The 19,215-nt window shown below is 38.9% G+C and overlaps 1 protein-coding gene across 5 annotated transcripts in view; it reads right to left on the bottom strand.

The window, feature by feature from the left end:
• The window catches only part of FRMD3 (FERM domain containing 3), a 155,815-nt gene that overhangs the window by 39,643 nt on the left and 96,957 nt on the right, over positions 1-19,215 (bottom strand). For 3 of the 5 annotated variants that reach the window (XM_017806175.1, XM_017806170.1, XM_017806173.1), the window contains 3 exons: positions 10,960-11,038; positions 2,021-2,118; positions 667-790 (listed from right to left, as the gene is read on the bottom strand). In XM_017806175.1, coding sequence (XP_017661664.1) covers positions 667-790; positions 2,021-2,118; positions 10,960-11,038 — 301 coding nt within the window. Of the gene's footprint in view, positions 1-666; positions 791-2,020; positions 2,119-10,959; positions 11,039-16,721; positions 17,382-17,453; positions 17,573-19,215 lie in introns of those variants that run through there. The other 2 variants (XM_017806172.1, XM_017806171.1) reach the window with 2 other exon arrangements.

The following is a 19,215-nucleotide window of genomic DNA, read 5'->3' on the forward strand; positions in this document are numbered from 1 at the left end:
TGCTTTGCCTGTCATTCGCCAACAACCCTGAAGAGGGTATAGTTGCACAACTCACTGCTACTTCTCTCCTGAAACACATTTAACTTTGAAACCAAAAGATAGACTAATCCATCTTTCTCCTTTCCCCCTTGTTAGAGTATTAAAAGTTTAGGACAGAAAAAGACATGCAGAGAGCTCTGGATCTCACCTCCTTAGTCTTACAAGGAATTTACTTAAATACATTTCTTTGCAATTCACCACTATTTTAACAACCTCCAGATAAAATAACTTAATTACAGTTTCAATCGGGTCAATATCTACTGAGAATTTTATAATTGCACTACAGACAGAAATTTCACACCAAAAGACGTGTGATTCCTAAATGAAAGATGCTATTCCACTAATCAACCAGAGCAGCCCTCATGATGTGAGCTGCTCCCATAATCAGACATACATTTCAAGTAAATGACATCTAAATTACCAGCACTCAGCTATGATTAATAAAGCAGAGGAAAAGAAAACCCCCAAAGCTGAAACCACATTTTCAAATACAGCGTATTAGACAGCATACTGATAGAGCATCTATTATAATCTATGGAACAAACCCTCCTAAGTTAACATACACTATTTGGAAACAAATAAAAGTATTTCTTGGCTGTCTCTTTACTAAACAGCATTTTAAATTACCTGAATTCATTTTTATGCATTTCAGCTATTTTCTTCTCAAGCTTTTGTGACTGCTTAGGAAAAATCCTAAAGTCGCTGATATAGTCCTCTGGGTGTTCATCAGGATCATAATCACCAAGCTCAGCTAAACACATCCAAAACACAAAACAAAACAGAAAAATCCAATTGTAATATTAGTTAATAGGGAAATAAGTCAGTAAATGCAGTGTAATTCAAGATACTTCCATGCTCAGTAAGAATCCAGCATCTCTCGAGAAATGCTGCTTTAAAGAAGTGACAGTTAACTGAAACAACAAAACCCTTATAATTGCCACTTCAGTCAATGAGTTTCAAGTGAAGTTCATGCCTTATTAACTGCTGCGTTAATTAGCAATAGTAAACTATTGCTTTGAAACGTTTTTACAAAGCAGAAACATGGTTTGTGAAACAGATGAATAGGCAAACTTCCCCCTTTGAGTATTTATCATTCTGTTAGTAGGCAGAACTAAAACAATGCACTCCTGATTCACCTCTTTTCCACACGATTTATCCTCACTCGTATGAACTGATCTCATTCTGTTCCAGCAGAGAAACACAGGCCACAATGTTATTTAAGGTACCCCACAGAATTTGATTCCTCTTCTAAAAGACGTGTCACTTAGGTACCCAAACATGGAATTTGGTGTTTTAACTTTCTTAATGAGACTGCTTTAATACAGTCTAGGCTCAGCTTTGGTTTGGATATGCTGTCTCGTAATGCATTAAGAGCTTAATTCACATAAAGGCAGAAAAATGGGAACTTCCACACATATGATGTCTGTAATCAGACATATAACTGATTATTTCTCTATATACAATTCAAGACATATGCCTGAATTTGGTCCTCAGGAAATGCTGGAGAGAGAGAGGGAGAAAAAAAAGATAGGAAAAACAAAATAAAATTTCCTTCTCCTTGAAGTACGTGTTCTATTTTTGACAGAGATTACACAGGTCTTCTTTACCATAAGAAAGAGCACTGAATGACACTTTCTCTGCTTAGTTCAAATGGAAAACGCTACATTTACATTCAGAATTCAGAACAGAGTTTTGGTTTGTTGATAAGTGGAGTCTAATATTGATGTCATACTTCTTCACTTAAATGCTAACACAATTTATTGGGTTTTAATTTTTAAGTTCCAATTTGGTTTTCATTGGCTAAGCTGCTGAATTATTTACAATATTTTAAGTGAATATCAATGCAGGAAAAGGGTACAACTGAAAAAAAAAAGCAACAAAAGTTACTGGTAGCTATATTCACCCAACAGTTTTGCATTGGTCTTTTTATTGAACACACATATGAGTGAAGTATTTAAAAAAGGTTCCTGCTTGTACTTACCTTGGACAATACAGGCACCCAAGTAGGCAGCATCAGAAAAGGAACACAGCAAACGGCCATGAAAAATGTCCCTTTTTATTTGTAGATATAAGAGGTATCTGAAATATAATTAAAAAATTAAGAGACAATGTCACATCTTTTTGTAACAGGTTTAACATATCAGTGTGAGACCAGCTGTGCAACTATTCTGGACCTCTCTCTTACTATTTTAAACGGAGGGAAAAAGAGGCAAAGCACAAACGCAAGGAAAAAACAGATGTAATCAAATTTTTTTTCAATAACAATGAAATAATGAGAGCAAAAGTAACAAAAAAACACTAAGGGATATCATGGAGAGTGCTTTAATTAAAATGTAAAATTATGATGCTCATTAGTAATGTGAAAATATTATGGTAACGTGAGCTGTTTTGAGCATCCCTATTTTCATTATATACAGGTTTACACAAGAAAATCTGTCTCTTGCTGTAGACAAAATAGCACCCTGATGACAGTGGGGAGGACTTTTTCCCCTTCTTTTTTTTTTTTTAATCTGCAAAGAATCCCAGATGAAGTTTTGAGGCAGAAGCAACTCCTAGAGCCCTGCAGAGCAACAGGCATGATCCCCCTGCCTGGGGGTCACCTCTCCTATTCCTCTTTTTCTACTGGGGAGAACTAGGGATAAGAAGGAAAAAGGGTCCTTCTACCTGTTCTCTGTCTCGTGCCACAGAGCAGCTTTGTTTCTAATAGCAAGCAGAGTGGCACAGCTGTGAGGTCACAACCTTCTCTTCTGCTTTCTCTCCTGGAGAGCAGTCTCCCAGAGATGGACCAACTCATAGCCCTGTCACTCACTCGCAGCTTCTTTCCCAGCCACCTAGATGGTTACAGCCACACCATTCACCAGCTTCACCCCACTGGGAAAATAAACTATTTAAACATTGCTTTAACTAGACAAAGTCAACCATCTAGAGGGTGCTATCAGACCCAGTGGCTTCTGCAGACCTTCTGGACATTCCTTGATGCTGTCAGTTCTCTCCACCCTTAAGCTACATACGGTGTAGCCAATAAAAATGTGCTTTATGAATAATACTGATGTCAGAATATTTTTCCCAAATTACCTGGTTCTATGTGTACTACAAACTCCTGCACCAAGAACAAGCATGGAAGTATTATCTGAAGGACAAGAGAAATTTTCCTCCTTGCCTTGGATTATTACAAAATGAAATAAGTACAATATACTTGTCACTGAGAAAAGAAATTTGCTCTCATTGTTCTACAGGAACCTTGCCCTTCAAGACTTTTTCTTTTTTTTGCAACATATTTTTTCCCCCTGTAATCAGTGTCCAGTAACAGCTCACTAATTCAATTCCATAATTTCGTACAGGTAGACCCTAGAGAAAGTATCTGCATCAGGGTGAACCAAAGGCCTCAGTGATATGCAATAAAAATTCTTAATCTGCAATCACAGTGTACTGGAAAAGGCTCAGTATACTGATGCAGATACCATATAAAACTTGGGCAATTGAGCAGTCCCTATCTGAAAACTTTTTGGTAAGTCTTTCCAGGTTGAAAAATTGGAATGTGGTTCTCCAGAGTGACCATTAGCTTGAGGCCAAAGTGTGCTCAGCTTTTAAGTACTGCCAAAAAAAAGCCACCTACAAAAGGCATACCAAGATTTCAGGGCATGGCTTGCTAGCCAAGCTGTGAGGTCAACAGATCCACTTGTGGCATTTCTAAGCAAACAGTTTGTTGTTGACCAGGTTCTAAGATCGTTGATGTCATTATAAAATTCCTGCATCAATAACAGTCTCAGTTATCAGGAATAAATACAGGTTTTATATTAGTTTCTTGCTTAAGCCTGTTTTAAACACGAAACTATTGTAATTTGTAAAAGAAAAAAAACCACCTTCAAAGTTAGCTTTGTTACAATAAAAATATATACTCTTTAATCTAAATTGTCACTGTATGCATTTTTGTCAATTGCATGAAGCTAATTGAAATGTATTATCCATTCACTCCAGCTAAATCACTGGTTATGCAAGTTGTTCAGCATGAAAAAAATAATTTAAAAACCAGATCAAAAAAATTGCAGAAAATTTCCACTGCTGTAAAGTTGCTACTGGGAAGGACACTTTTTAGTATCTTAGCTCCATGGACAGTGGGACTGAGTGTATCCCCAACAAGTTTGCAGATGACCTCAAACTGTGTGGTGCAGTCAGGGAAGGAATGCCATCCAGAGGGACCTTGACAGACTTCAGAGGTGGGGTTGTGCAAACCTCATGAAAGTCAACAAGCGCAAGTGCAAGATCCTGCATCTGTGTCAGGGCAATCCAAGCACAAATACAGGCTGAGTGGAGATGGACTGAGAGTAGACCTGAGGAGAAAGACTTGACGTTGCTGGTGGATGAAAAGCTCAACATGACCTGGCAGTGTGCACTTGCACCCCAGAAGGCCAACTGTATCCTAGGCTGTGTCAAAAGGATCATGGTCAGCAGGTTGAGAGAGTGATTTTTTCCCTCTGCTCTACTCTGATGAGACCTTACCTAGAGGTAAGCTCTGCAGTTTCCAACACAAGAAAGATGTGGACTTGCTAGAACTAGTCCAGAGAAGAGCCACCAAGTTGATTAGAGAGCTGGAGCACCTCTCCTATGAAGACAGGCTGAGATCTCCAAGGCAAGAGGGCAGCCTGGAACAAGACTAAGACATTATGGAGTTCTTTCAAATGCAGAAAATATATGCTTTCTTGACTGAAAGCCATTGTTGCAACCTTTGCCAAAGGCTGGCTCAACTTCAGACATTCCTTGTAATCCTCATATAGTAATTTATGGCCCAGGTCAGTAAAGACCTATAAATGCACTCCTTACTCCTGAGTTCAGTAAGGTTTATGCATGTACTTAGCACTGCATACACTTACAGAAATAACTTGAAAAATCAGATCTGATTATGGTGCTTCTGGTGTTCTTCACCATGTCTGTTTTTTTCCAAGCCCTGGAACAACTTTATGGCCCTATTTACAGCCCTAAGTACTCAAGCTTACCATAAAGCTAGTAAATGCATACTTCAGTGCTTACATATTTACAAAGAGCTACCATTTCCATCTGTTATCTGTTCGCAATACAGATGACTCAACTCCAGGTCAGCCAAGCCTTTCCTGCAACTGCCGATGGAGGGTCAGCAATATCTTGTTTATACGCAGGCTTCATGGCCCTCATAGACTATGTTGCTAACTGCTTAACAGACAATTTATCTATTTTAAGATGTTCAGTGAGGCAAGAAAGCTTTTTCACAGCCAAACTTTTTGTTTGGCCACATAGTGGTTTTTCTTTTGTTCAAGTCACTTCATTCAGTTTATTCCTATAACAAATAGTTCTCCCAGAGTTGCCACAGCCTTTACAGATGACAGATATGGTTGCTTCCAGAGATCCAGAAATGCTTCAAAAATTATTATTTCATTGTGATGTCTGACTTTGACTCACTGCTCTTTCCCATTCTACTGTGCATACTCAGGTAGAGTGGCAGGAGGCATATGAATATGTTTCCAGTAACTCTGGTTTAGGTGCCCTTCTCCCCCAGAAGAATTTATGAGTTCTTCATGCAGATTATTCTGAATACTAAGTTTGCATTCTGTCTACTACAGAAGATATCATTAAGTACACCGCAGAAGCACTAGTTTCCTGCCAAAATCTAGGAAATTAAACTAAACACTAACAACTACATTCTAGTATGTAATACCACAACTAAGAGAACATATTTTCTATGCTTTACAGTGTCATGTAGAGAAGAAGGCTGAACATGAGACAGCAGAGTATCTAGGTGGACAAGAAGGCCAGTGGCATCCTGGGCTGTGTCAAGAATAGTGTGGCAGCAGAACCAGGGATTCTCCCCCTGTACTCGACACCTCAAGTACTGTGTCCATTTCTGGGCCCCTCACTTCAGGAAGGACATTGAGGTCCTGGAGCATGTGCAGAGAAGGACAATGAAGCTGGTGAGAGGTCTGGAGCATAAGGTGTCTGCATAGCGGCTGAGGAAGCTGGAGTTGTTTAGCCTGGAGAAAATGAGGCTCAAGGATGACCTTATCACTCTTTACAACTACCCAAAAAGAGATTGTAGCAAGGTTGGAGTCAGTGTCTTCTTCCCAGGAAACTGGTGACAGGACAAGAGGACATAATCTCAAGCTGCACCAAGGGAGGTTTAGGTTGGATATTAGGAAGAATTTCTTCACAAAAAGGGTGATTAGACGTTGGAATGGACTGTGCAGGGAGGTGGAGGAGTCACCATCCCTGGAAGTGTTTAAGGAAAGACTGGACGTGGCACTTAGTGCCATGTTCTAGTTGATATGGTGGTGTTCAATTATTGGCTGGACTCAATGATCTCAGAGGTCTATTCGAACCTAACTGATTCTGTGATTCTGTGATTCCGTGATAGAAAAAACAATTATATTCTGTAAAATATATTTCTTGTCTACTTATTAATATTTGAGAAGTATTTTGATATCTTATTAATTAGAAAAGCCACCACTCTATTAGCTACTGATAAAACACAGAGGTTACAGATAGATCTTGGAGTCATCACAGAAAGCCTCTGAATTCATCAACTCAGGCTGCAGTGGCAGCCAAAAACAAAGCTAAGAAAATGTTGGGCATCATCAGGAAAGACATTGCGAAAATAGCAGAGGGACTTTCAACTTTTTGCCACTATTTAAAGCCTTGGAGTAATCACATCTTAAATGCTTTATTGAGCTCTAGTCTCCAAATCCTGAGTAGGACATAGCTGAGGCTGATTAACAGAGAAGAAGAACCAAAATGAGTGAGAGGATAGAGCTTTCCTTTCAAGGAGAGATGGTGACTAAGAGGGAGCTAAGAGTGAGTCTTATGAAATCTTGAGGGTAGGGGGAAAGGCAAACACAGAATTGCTATTCACTGAATCCTGTAATACTAGAGCTAGGGGGAAATCTGTGAAATCAGGAAATTACATAAGGCAGAGGAAAGATTGTGACATAGCAGTGAAATAATCCATATTTGGTTAATTCCACTAGCTACTCACCCATGCCCTCTTCTAGAACTGGTTTTTTTTTTACAATGATCATGGATAACTGCTGATACAGTATTATCTATAGCATTTTAGATCATTTCTTGGGGACCTCAAACGACTGTATATCCTTTCGTTTTAATTATGCATACACAGTATAATGTAGGGATTTGGAAATAAGGAAACATGAGGCCTTGGGATGCTTTATTACATAAGAAATAGCAAGCAGTGACTTATTTATTACCTAAACAAGAACACTGAAAATAACTAACATAGTAAAAATCTGTGCCCAAGTATGACTGGTCTTTGGACCAGTTCACACTCCCTTGACTATTCACATTCTGTTCACAGAATCTCAGGCTTTCCCAGCAGGGCTCTGACTTTTGATCAAGAATAGTGAAGAGAAACACAGAACAAAAATATCTGTGCTTTCTAGAGAGTCTAGCAGGATGTTATAGATACAGCTATATATGCTGTAGATTGAATGACTTCTGCAGTTAAAACTTCCTTCATTGCAATTTTGTATCTTTGCATACCATGCCAGCAATATAATCTTGACAACCACAGGGAACTCTAGAATATCCTACTTTTCTGCACACGGTTCCATGCACATAACAAGAGAAGACCTCCTCTCACCATCAAGCTATCATGCTTTCTGGAAAAAACAGTGGGAATTAACAAAAAAAGATCTGAAAACAGATAATTATGAGAAAAGGATATTAATAGTAATACCGAAAATGTATATATTCAAGGCCTTTACCCCAATCCTGTCAGTCAGGAAGCAGGCCGCAGTGCAGATGCTGATTTAACAAAAAAAGAAACTGAAATTACGTTTTACAGGCAGTGTGGCAGGGAACAAGGGAGATCTAAAGACCTGGTGTCATATTGCTATTTCTTAATTAAAAATTGGCGCTTATTATTCTAACCAGGTATGTTCAGTGAAGACAGTTGAAGGCTGTTTTCTGAAACTGAAGTACTTTGTTCTGACTTCACATTACCTCTAAGTGCTAGACAATCAAATCTAGAAAGCCACAGATGTATCATTCAGGAAAACCTGATATCTGCCACATGCTATACATGAAAGAGAAGTCAAACCCTCAGAGATGGCCACATAGAGGCATAGAGGAGTATCACTAAAGCTGAACACATGTCTCTATTTAAAAGACTGTACAAACCGTTCAAAAATCCATATTCACTGTTTGTGTTGCAATCTGCTGAGACTCTGGTGCACATTCAGAGGCAAAATCATTTGAGAAAAATAAGTTAAATCCTTGCCATTTTCTCATTAAAAAATTTTAAAAGGCATTGGAAAAATTGCCTAATTATTTTAACTATTAAAAAGAAAAAATGTGTCTTTAGTCTTTCTCAAATATGTTTCTAACATGTGCAGCCTCAGTGCCCCACTGTGGAAACAGTATTTCCAAAAATAAGGACAAATCTAAATCGATGTTGACACCAGTTAAGATCAGCTGAGAAGAACAATTACAATTTGAATTTTGTTGAAAAGTTGGGGTTTAGGCAGTCTGTTACTAAAGAAACAATAGAGATCAAGACAACAATACCCACAGCCACTGAAGTTAAATCATGAATTACCATCCTAACACCAGTTGACTCTAGGGAAAACAGAGACCAAGGACCATACAGAACCTCCTTCCATAGTCAGAGGCAGAAATTTTGCCCTCAGAATTTCTTCTTTAGCCATAATATCTCACAGTGCCTTAACATCCAGAGGTAGGCACTGATTTTATTTCAAAAGCAGAGCTTTGGAAGCAGTTGGTAATTAAAACAAGGGAAAATGAAAGTAAACAGCTGGAAGGGTACAACATGACTGGCAAAGATTCACAGGCATCCTTAGCAGTGAAATGAAATGCAGTGACAGGAAAGCATGTGGCACCCTCCATTGCCAAAGGCATGTCTGGCCTCTGAACTTGCAGTGTACACACAATTTAAGACTCCTACAGGGTTTTTTTCTATAATATCATAGACAGAGGGATAACTTCAGCTAGTTCATTCTCCATTTTCATTTTCCGAAAATAGTTCCACCTGTTAAACCACAGAGGAACTCAAGGATTACAGTCCAGCACAACCTACTAAAGGTAGAACAGAAATAAAGTATCAGTAATCTGAGGTGACAACTGCTCAATTTTCTTCCTGCAAGTTATGTCTAAATCCTAAGTAGTAGCTCTATCCATGTTATACTAGTTTCACAGAAATCAAATCATTTACCCCCATACACACAGAGCTTCGTGTACTGAATAGATGATATTTTTTTACATCAGATATTTCAAAGGAAGAGTAGGAAAACCATTGCTTTTTAACATCTGTAAGTCTCTCTGATGTTTCTAAGGTGCTTCACTTATGTATTCCTATAAAGTTTTTACAAAGACTGCATGGACCATAATCCACATAAGGGATTAACCACAGAGTTAGTTAATATTCTGAACCAAAGAATGGTATGGCAATGTGACAGAATGTGTTACTATATCCTAATTTCTTTATTTAAATGGGGACTACAGACACCCATCAGATTTCTACCCAGCTGAAGAAACAAGAGAGCAGCTCTGACATGCAAAGGCACAGACACTAACAGAAATGCAAAGCACTATTACTCTGACTCAGCTGACTGTATATACAGCTATGAAGTACATATGGCTTTTAAGTCAAAAGGGTGACAATATTATTAATATATTTTCAAATCATCTTAAACACACATCACAACAAATGTGACTGTCAAGTGAACAAAGCAGAGCTAAAAAAAAAGGCAAAACAAAAATCTATCAAAAAGCAAACTAGCTATCAAGGCTTCATGACTGTCCTGTCAAATGCTAATGAACTTTTGCCTTCTCGAATTTCATCAATCATTGCAATTCAAGAAAAAAATTAACTCCAGCCAATTGAGAGCACCACCTTGAATCTGACCCTCTGCTTCATGTGATGAAGGAAATTCTCAGAGGTGAGTTACATGACTATGTTTCACTTGCTCATTTCAGGAGCATTTCCTGTATTTTGTGTAAGAGACATGAGCAGAGACAAAGCAAAGCTTCCCAAATAGCAAGACTGGGAAACTGTCAAGCAAATCAGATATAAAAATGTGTCATATCAATGATGTGTCATACTAATGATGTGTCAAATTATTTCTCCTTTTCAAGGTTTTAATCGTATTAGTTTTAACAAAAGATTGTAACCCATTTTTCATATAGCAATTTGACTTTAAAAATTCATTTGAAATGTTCCAGCAAAGAGTAAAACATACTGACAGCACAATACACTTCAGTGAGCCAATTCTAGGTGCTTTGCATTTCAGTAAAACTTCTCCTAGGAGGGTATCTAGGTAGTTTTAAAAAAATCAATTATTAAAGCTCTTGAATGAGAAAGGTCGATAAAAGTTTACAGTCTGACTCATAAAAAGTAAAACGTTCATCCAAGGACAAACAGTAACAAATAATGAAAATCCATTGACTTCCTGGTTTACAACATGATCACTCAGCTGAACAGTTTCAGTATTTCATCCAAGATAAACAGTTATAATATGAATGGCATGTTCCAGCTGTTCTATACAAACTGTTATCTTACCATTCCACAGAATGCAAGCTGTTCCCAAAACTTCAGTAAGAGAGCAGTGACAATGGAATCACCCATATTTATGGAGTGACTTGGCATAAGAATTTTCAGTGCTTGGGGAAAACATCAATGAAGAACTCAAAGCAACAAGTGCTGAGAGCACTCATTCTTCTGCAGCAGGCAGGTTTGTGGCCTGCTAACAACGTGGTAAAGCATGCATACAGTCCTGCATAGCTGGTGCAGAGATCAAAAGAGCTGTTACCTTCCTACGTTTTCCCCCCACATACATTTCTTGAAAAATGCCCAGAGCAACACCATATTTTGAACTGGTTAACAATGTACATTAAATGCACAAACAAACAAACAAAAAATACCTGGTGAGCTCTTCTTTAATCTTCAATGGTTCATGTGGGTAAAACTTCACTCTAAAGCACATAGTATATGGTGGATGAGCTGAAACATTATAAAGAAAAGGAATGAGAATAGTAGCAATCAAACACTGCCTCAGCCACTCTGAAGGAGTGACTTCCAAGAGTCTTAAAAAGTAGCCAGCGTAATGGTTAGCTGAGGCAGAGATTCATACAAAAGCAGTAAATATTATATACGCTCTATTTTGGGATGGGTTCTTTTGGCAAATGATAAACAGTAAGCAATGATAATGCTAAAAAGATTGAAGAAACCATTTAGTTAACGAAGCTAAAGACAATAGAACTATTTCTGTTTCCAGTATTTAATAAAGCTACAGTACTTAATCCTGAGCAATGGTATCAGTACCAGGCCCCAAGTATCATACTTTCGCAAGAAAATGGTAAAGGGAAATGGAAGGGGAAGGGGCCTCTCAGGCACTTTAATTCACAGCTAAGTGAAGGCCTATAATATCCCATCTAGTTTTAAAAGTCTTTAGTCTTAACATATACTCAATGTACACAATGTACTCTACTCAATTTTAACTTTCCAAAACCTTGAAGAGATGGTGGGACAAAAAGAAGGGAAGGCAGAAGAAAAGGACAAACAAAACTACAGAGAAAATGGAGGATAACAGCAGGTCAAAGAGAGAATCATTTTTATTTATTGTAAACTATAACAATAATCACTAAGCTACTAGAACACTTTACTATACCATCTCCTTTAGTTTACTAGTTCACTGGCTTGTATAAACTGTATGTGCAAATGAGTTTATAATCAAGATATTCTTCAAGCTACTCTGACTGCAGTATTTACATGTATGCTGCAGTGTTCCAGAAACACATCTCTGTGTATCATACAGTTTCATGTGATATCCAACAGCAACAGAAAATAAAAATGCATTACATCTGTTGTTATGGTTGGTATCTTTTGGAAGGCTCAACTGTTTTTTGAGGAAGAAGGAATATTTTCATCTTTCAAGACTTCATATTGTACTTATTCTAAGTATGTCAGCCTCAACCAAAACTGCTGATTTCACATTTTTTCCTTGTTTAAATAACTACTCATTTAAGACACAAGGAGGAATGTCAGAAGGGATGTAGAAAAAAAGATGAAAAATACAGGAAAAAAAAGAAAGCAAGGAAACAATAACAAATATAAATTAAGAGGAAATGAAGATAGAAAAACAACCCTTAACTGCTCTTTAAAAATGGTTTGAACTTTCACACTAATTAAATCTGGACAAGGCCTCTGAAGGCTAGAAATGCTCGGACTGCTTTCTCTGGGTTTTGCAACTGCAGAGTTGTCTTGCAGTGACTGGAAATAGACTGAAAAAGAGAGTAGTTATGCCTTCCCCGCCCTGTAATGGCAAACTAGAAGGTAAACTGAATTCAATGCCCCAGAAAGGAAAGCAGCCACCCAGAAGGTCACTAAGGAGTCATGTTGCCTGGAGAAAGCAAAAGATAACTGAAGTAATCCTAAATGGTTCTATCTCTTCTCAATAACCTTCTTAAAACAAAGCAAGGGAGAAAAACCTGCATTTTAGGAATACCCTTCCACTTACAAAATATTATAGAAGAGATGATCTGAACTAAATAAACAAGAGTTCTTCCTCAGCAAAAAAGGGACTCCTAAAGATTAAGATTGGCAGATTAAGAATTAGTTTGTGTTTGAAATTATTTCTGCTTGATTGAACAGCTAATGCATGGCTCTGGAGGGCCCTAGCAAATACGAGCCTACAGCAAGATCCTAAAACATATTGAATTTTACCCAAATTTTTGGATGTCAAGGAAACAATTGAAAATTTGGCTATGGTAAAAAGAAAGAAAGAAAGAAAGGAAATAATTAGTTATATTAGAAAAGCCACACTCTGGCAGTATGCAACAACTGTATAAAAATAACAGCTGCCCCTTACACAAAGAGTATCACAGGGAGGAAAGTGTGCAAGTTTCGAGCTGGCTTCCCACCAAGTCCCCGAAACTCGACAACAAGGACCTGCTTCCCAGAGAGGGAAGAGAAAAAAACGACTTAAGCACCAAAGCTATAGCAAAAAAAAAAATATATTTTACATATGAGACAGATATATACAATGAGAATACTATACACCACAACTCCAGAAATCCCAAACAGTTCCCCAAAAAGGGAAGAGGGGGAGGGAGAAGGGAGAAGGACAAAAAGGGGCAAAGACCGAGCAAGTCAACCAGCCAACTGAAGGTAAATTAGCAAAATCTCACCACTTCCCTTTGAACAAGCAGGATGGCTAGACATGGCCCAGTGCTCTCCCCTCACACATGGCAGATAACAGCAGTCACTGTAGGCCTCAGCTTCAGATAAGCCAGACCAAGACAGGGACCCACCATTCTCGAACCTCGCCAGAAAGGAAGAGAGCGAGGTCCCCCCTGCTGGCTTTATTTATACCCCAAGTTACGTAAAGGAATAGCATGGAATACTTCCGTGATCACTTTCCTAGTTCCTTCCTGGTTACAAGCTGGTCTCCAGGAAGGCCTAGAGTGAAACCATCACAGAAAGGATGGCATACACTGCACTATAGAGATAGCCCACCTTCATAGGAAAGGTTAGAGTAAGCAATGTTTTACTTGTAGTAGAAGAACAGTATAGAGACGCATACACCAATGCACAGAATAAGCAGGAGATTTGCAAAGGCAGTTTAAAGCCTATTTTCCACATCTTTTCCTAGAATCAAGCTTCTCTAACAACATTTCTCCTCAGAAGTGCAGCAAGCAATACAATACAAGGCTGCTGTAGCCCACTAAGCAGAGGTCCTCTCTGAGAATCTGCAAGAATGGAACAAACCAAGTCTGGAATTTGGAGTGTTAAAAAGCATATGATCGCCTCCATCCAATTCATCTCTGGAAATAAGAAGGTGCCCTGCAATTACAGAAGGAACCAGGATCCTCTTTTTCTGTTCCTTTTTCCCAGTTAGAAAAACAGCCACAATGAACACATGAATGGGGAAGGAGGGAACCCTCAAAGCTGTACACTTGTTCTTTCCATCTTAATTTTAAAATGGATCATAAGCTTAATGTTCTTCCAAAGACATATTTATGTAAATATTTAGCAAACCTTTGTCTTATAGATTTTTCCACACTGGAGAAACACACACAAGAACCTTATGTTCTCTCATTTACTTTGTTCTCAGAGTGGAAACCAAGATAGGCATTGAATTTTATCAGCTCAAGAGATGAGATTGTCAAGCGAGATAATTTCTCAATTCCTTGAAAATTACTTTCTACCACTTACACATTAAAGTGGAAACAGTAACAACAAACTTTCCCAAAACAGAACTCAATTAACAGAAGCACATTTCATCAACACAAAACTAGTGTGCATATAAATCGGTTTTATAATAGCTATTTCTTATAAGCCTTTTCTTTCAGAGGGGTCCTTTATCTGTCAGATAAGGAGCAGCTGGCATAGTGAAATGCCCAAGGCTTTGTCAGAATTTCCTACCATCACAGTTTCCTTTCTCACTAAAACAGATTCACAATTACAATAATTTCAAAGGACTTTAGCGTGGAGAATAATGCTGATAGCAAACTCCATTGCAATAGAGCTATTAATTTGCCAGTTTATGTGCTAACAGCACATAAGAGGTGAAGGCAAAAGAATAAATAAAATCATTTCAATGAAATCAAATGCTGAAACCAGTCATGATCTAGACACTTATGAAGGAACTACACACACAGTGTAGATTTCCAGGCAACTGATTGTACATTTTTAAAGTTTATTTCAGTTGCATTTAACTAAGACGAAGTATTCAATGTACATGAAACAGTAAGGAACTCCCTAAATTAAACCCAAACCTGTGACATCCTGACCAGAACAAAGAGAGATATGAGAGCTGCCTCCCTTGGCACAGACACCAGTAAGTAAGAGACTGAGTCTCACTTGCACTCATTTTTAAGCAAAGCCCACAAGAAAAACTACATATTCATATTACAACACTTTTCATAGAAAGAATCTGAAACAAGAAAAAATATTTATCTGTGATGGTTTTGGCTGGGGCAAAGTTAATTTTTTTCAGAGTGGCTAGTATGGGGTTGTGTTTTAGATCTGTGAGATTGCAACATTACAGAAAACTTCCCGCATTTCTCCTTGATGTTACATATTCTCTGACCTATAGTATCCTACTAAAGGTTAATGAAATTTAAAAAACAAGCAAGCAAAAATTACAGCCAAACAGTCTACATTTTCACTAATGTTGCAGAAGGATCTCTGAAGAACCCTAAGACATATGCCGTTTTTTCCATGTACCTCTTCCCTCACCAAATGTTTATCCACACCACTTGCTGAGCATGTTTAAAGCAGACTGAATATTACTCATGTTTTTATGCATAAGAGATACCTGATCTATCATAAATCTCAAATTATGGGGTCTCCCACATTGCACTTAATTAGTTACAGGTCAACACAAGGTAAGGTGGATTTTTGTCAGCCATTTAAAATAATGCTTTAAAATGTGTTATTAAATCTTCATAAGGATCATAGGTAAAGAATACACAGCATTCAGATTAGTGTATGAAGAATAACACAAAACTTCCTGTTCTCATTTTGCATGTATTTATGAATCTCATATTTGATTAAACCTTATTTTAGATTTGTAGTGAGATGCCCATTCATTCCACCTGCTTTCACATTTTAGGACAGCATTAGAGATTAAGTAAATCATCTTGAAAAATTCCAATGACCTGACACAGGAGAACATCCTTTTTGCATTACTCATTAGGATCACAGAATCATAGAATGGTTTGGGTTGGAAGAGACCTTAAAGATCATCTAGTTCCAACCCTCCTGCCATGGACAGGAACGACTTCCACTACACTAGGTTCCAACCTGGCCTTGACCACCTCCAGGGATAGGGCACCCACCATCTCTCTGAGCAATCTATTCCAGTACCTCACCACCCTCACAGTAAAGAATTTCTTCCTAATATATTATCTAAACCTACTCTCTTTCAGTTATGCAAGGCAGCAAAAAAGACATGGAAATTTTGAACTCCTGCACATCAGACCAACAGAAATTATCCTGTTCCACTGTCATCAAGAACAAAACTCATAGCTAGATATATAGCACAAAGCAGGTTATAGGATAGCTGTATACTTACTATACAGAATAACATTTGAAATTAATCAAAAAACAGCAAGAAGGAAAGTGCATAGTAAAACTCTGTTCTTTACTTAAACATTAGTGCTGATGTGACTCAGGTTTTACACCATAACATTCCTAGACAGAAAATAAGTATTAAAAAATGTAAGACGGCCAAATACAGAGATTTACTGTCAGCATCTGAGAGAGAACAACAGTATATACAAAAACATGCAAAAGAACAGAAAAATTTATGTGAAAATTTCTTTATCTGTGTGGAGGTTTGACCCCAAAAATCCAATCTCCAAGCTCCCCTCACAATTTGCCTCAACACAGAAGAGAAGTTTTCAGACAGGCACAACTCAGCATGGGGGAACTATATTAAAATTTATTACTAACACAATAAATACTATAGAAACTAAAAAGCAAATAAATACACAGTATTAATACAATCTCTACCACCCCTGGGGGTCCTCACACATCAGTTCAGAAGAAAAACCCTTCAGGACAATAGTTAAAGTCTCTCTCTCATTGGGGTATGAGGGAAGGGGTCTTTTGCACCCCCACCAGCTCCTTGGCTTCTGCTGAGGTCTCCTCCTGGACTGCAAAGGAACATTTACTTTACCAGGTCTCCATCATGAGGTCCAGGGAGTCAGCTTTGAGTCCTTTCTCCCTGGTTCGTGAAGGTTCCTCCCAGAGAGTAAGATGTTCACTCTTTCCTCTCCATATTGCAGGGTTTCTGGGTCTTGCTCAGTCTTTATACCCCAAATAGTTTTCACCAAAAGTCCTTATGCAGAAAAGGCCTGCTTAGTTTGGCTTCTCTCTGTCTCAGCTGCTGCATCAGCTCGGTTTCCACATGTCACAGGGAGGCATTCCTCCCCCTGCGTTCCTCCTTCGGTTTTCGGCTGCCCCTGCCCAAACCTCACGTAGGGCCTCCTCCAAGCCCCTCAGCCCATCTCTCGTTGCTTCAGTCTCAGCTCAAGGTCACTACCTCTCCCGCCATTATGGGGGGAAGATGGTAGCAGTGAGAGTTGCAGTGAGAATGCTGTGGTCTCTCTCCTCTGCCTGGAGTTCTTCCAGCTCTGCACGATCAGAGCTGCTTCTCCGGCTCTGGACCACCCCTCGGCCTGTCTCTGGCTCGGCTCCAAATGCCGTGCCTGCCTGCTGGGGGCTAGCTCCAATTCCCTGGCTGGACTCTCAACTCCACGCCACCGCCTCTTCTGGGCAGTGTGGGGGGAGAAAGCCCCCTAGCCTTTTGGCCACAGGCATCTGGTCCAGTTATAATACTGTCCCGGGCTCCCTGCAGCCCAGCCAGGGGGGAAAAGAGGGTCTGGCCCCCCGCAAGGGGCCCTCTCACCTCATGGCTTCCATTCTCTCTCTCTCTCTCTCTGCCAACAACTTCCTTACAGCCGTTGTAATATCCAAATTTCACAGAGGTGGAAAACAGCTCCAACTGGCTCCTCGTCAGAAACTCACCTGGGACCAACCACTTCCAGCCCCTCTGGGGGGGGCGCCTCAAACCAAGACAATCTAGAATCACAAAAATGCAGCTACCTTAAGCATTCTTCAGGAGAGTTTTCTGACACACTATTGGAAGCACAGCGCTCACAGCTACTGATTATAGGTCAACAAGTGGCTTCAACCAGTACAAACAAGATTGGCAGTGGTTCAGGACATTTCTCAGAAGCTAAATTTTCCCCTCTCAGGCAAAATTAGTGGTACAAAATGGCTGAGTTACAGACCTAGACTTTACACATAAGGTTATGACACAAACATTACAGTGACAATGGAAAATGCAAAGGTAGATGAGGAGACAAAAAACGTATCATGCCTTCATTCCTTGTGTTGCGCCAGAACACATTTAAGTATGGTTTTATATGTGATAAGGCAAAATATAAAACATTTTGGAAGACTCCTCCTATCATACCCCAGTGTTACTTAATATGAACTTAAAGCAATTTTTGTCAAAGCTAAAGAAATTAAAATGGTAGTACATCACACAAGAAGCTGTAGAAACTTTAGAGCTTCAGACATACAACATTCCATCTCACTGACAGAAATGTATAGCTGCCAAATTATAACTTCTGTACAACCTGACTACATAGAGGAATTGTGCCTGAATGATTCATGTAGTACTGAGGTCCATGAAATCTAGTACCTACTAAAATTTGCATTAGAACACTACTACCAATCAATCCCTTTCTGCTCCGAATATTTGTCAATAGTGAGCTGAATGAAAAAATATACTGAAAACCTTGCTACTGTGCAGCACAAATGTAGCTGAGCTCAAGCACAAAGCATTTTCAAATTTTTTTCTGCATATATGCAAGTACTTCATAATCCTATATGAATCTAACCATTCAACCTAATTTAAAACTTTTTGAATCATTAGTATTAGTACATCCTACTATTGAATCAGAGGAAATAAAAGTCTATTCTTACAAAATAGATAATTTCACTGTTTCCTGAATTCCTTACTGGCAAAGAAAGAAAATGAAATATCCATCTAATACAGTCACTATGAGTAGCTTTCTGCTACCATTTCTCCCAGAAGTCGCATGTACATAATGTATGTTCTACTTATTAACTAGGAGGACCCCTGGTGGTCTAGTGGTTAGAATGCAGCACTCTCACCGCCACGGCCCGGGTCAGGGAACTCCTCCGGGCAGATGGAGCTCGTTAGCCCTGTGAGGCCATCCATCTAAGAGAAGGTCCCTCTAAACAAACCTATGTCCTGAGGACCTCACTGCCACTGTCCAAGCTTGCTCGGCCCCGGCAGATGAACCTTAGGATTAAAGGGTGGGCTCAGTTCAGCGCACACTGGGTCTCACCTAAAATTCCACTGCGCAGGCTCAAAGGGTAAAGACCTTTCCCAAATCTTCGTTCACGAAGACTGGCCATGAAAATTATTAACTAGTCACTTCATTGCTTCAAATTTTTACACTTTCCACCTGCTGCTAATTGTCACTTGTGTCACCTGCGACTGGGATGCTTGGCAAATGAATATCAGTAATTTCTTCTTCTGAGTCTAAACCTTTTCATAGTAAATAGAATATTTTTTAGATAAAATACAATTTAACCTTGTGCCTTTAGAAATTGTTTTGTGTTCTACATTAATA

Source organism: Lepidothrix coronata, unplaced genomic scaffold (genome assembly GCF_001604755.1).
Source record: "Lepidothrix coronata isolate B3197 unplaced genomic scaffold, Lepidothrix_coronata-1.0 Scaffold14, whole genome shotgun sequence".
Lineage (NCBI taxonomy): Eukaryota > Metazoa > Chordata > Aves > Passeriformes > Pipridae > Lepidothrix > Lepidothrix coronata.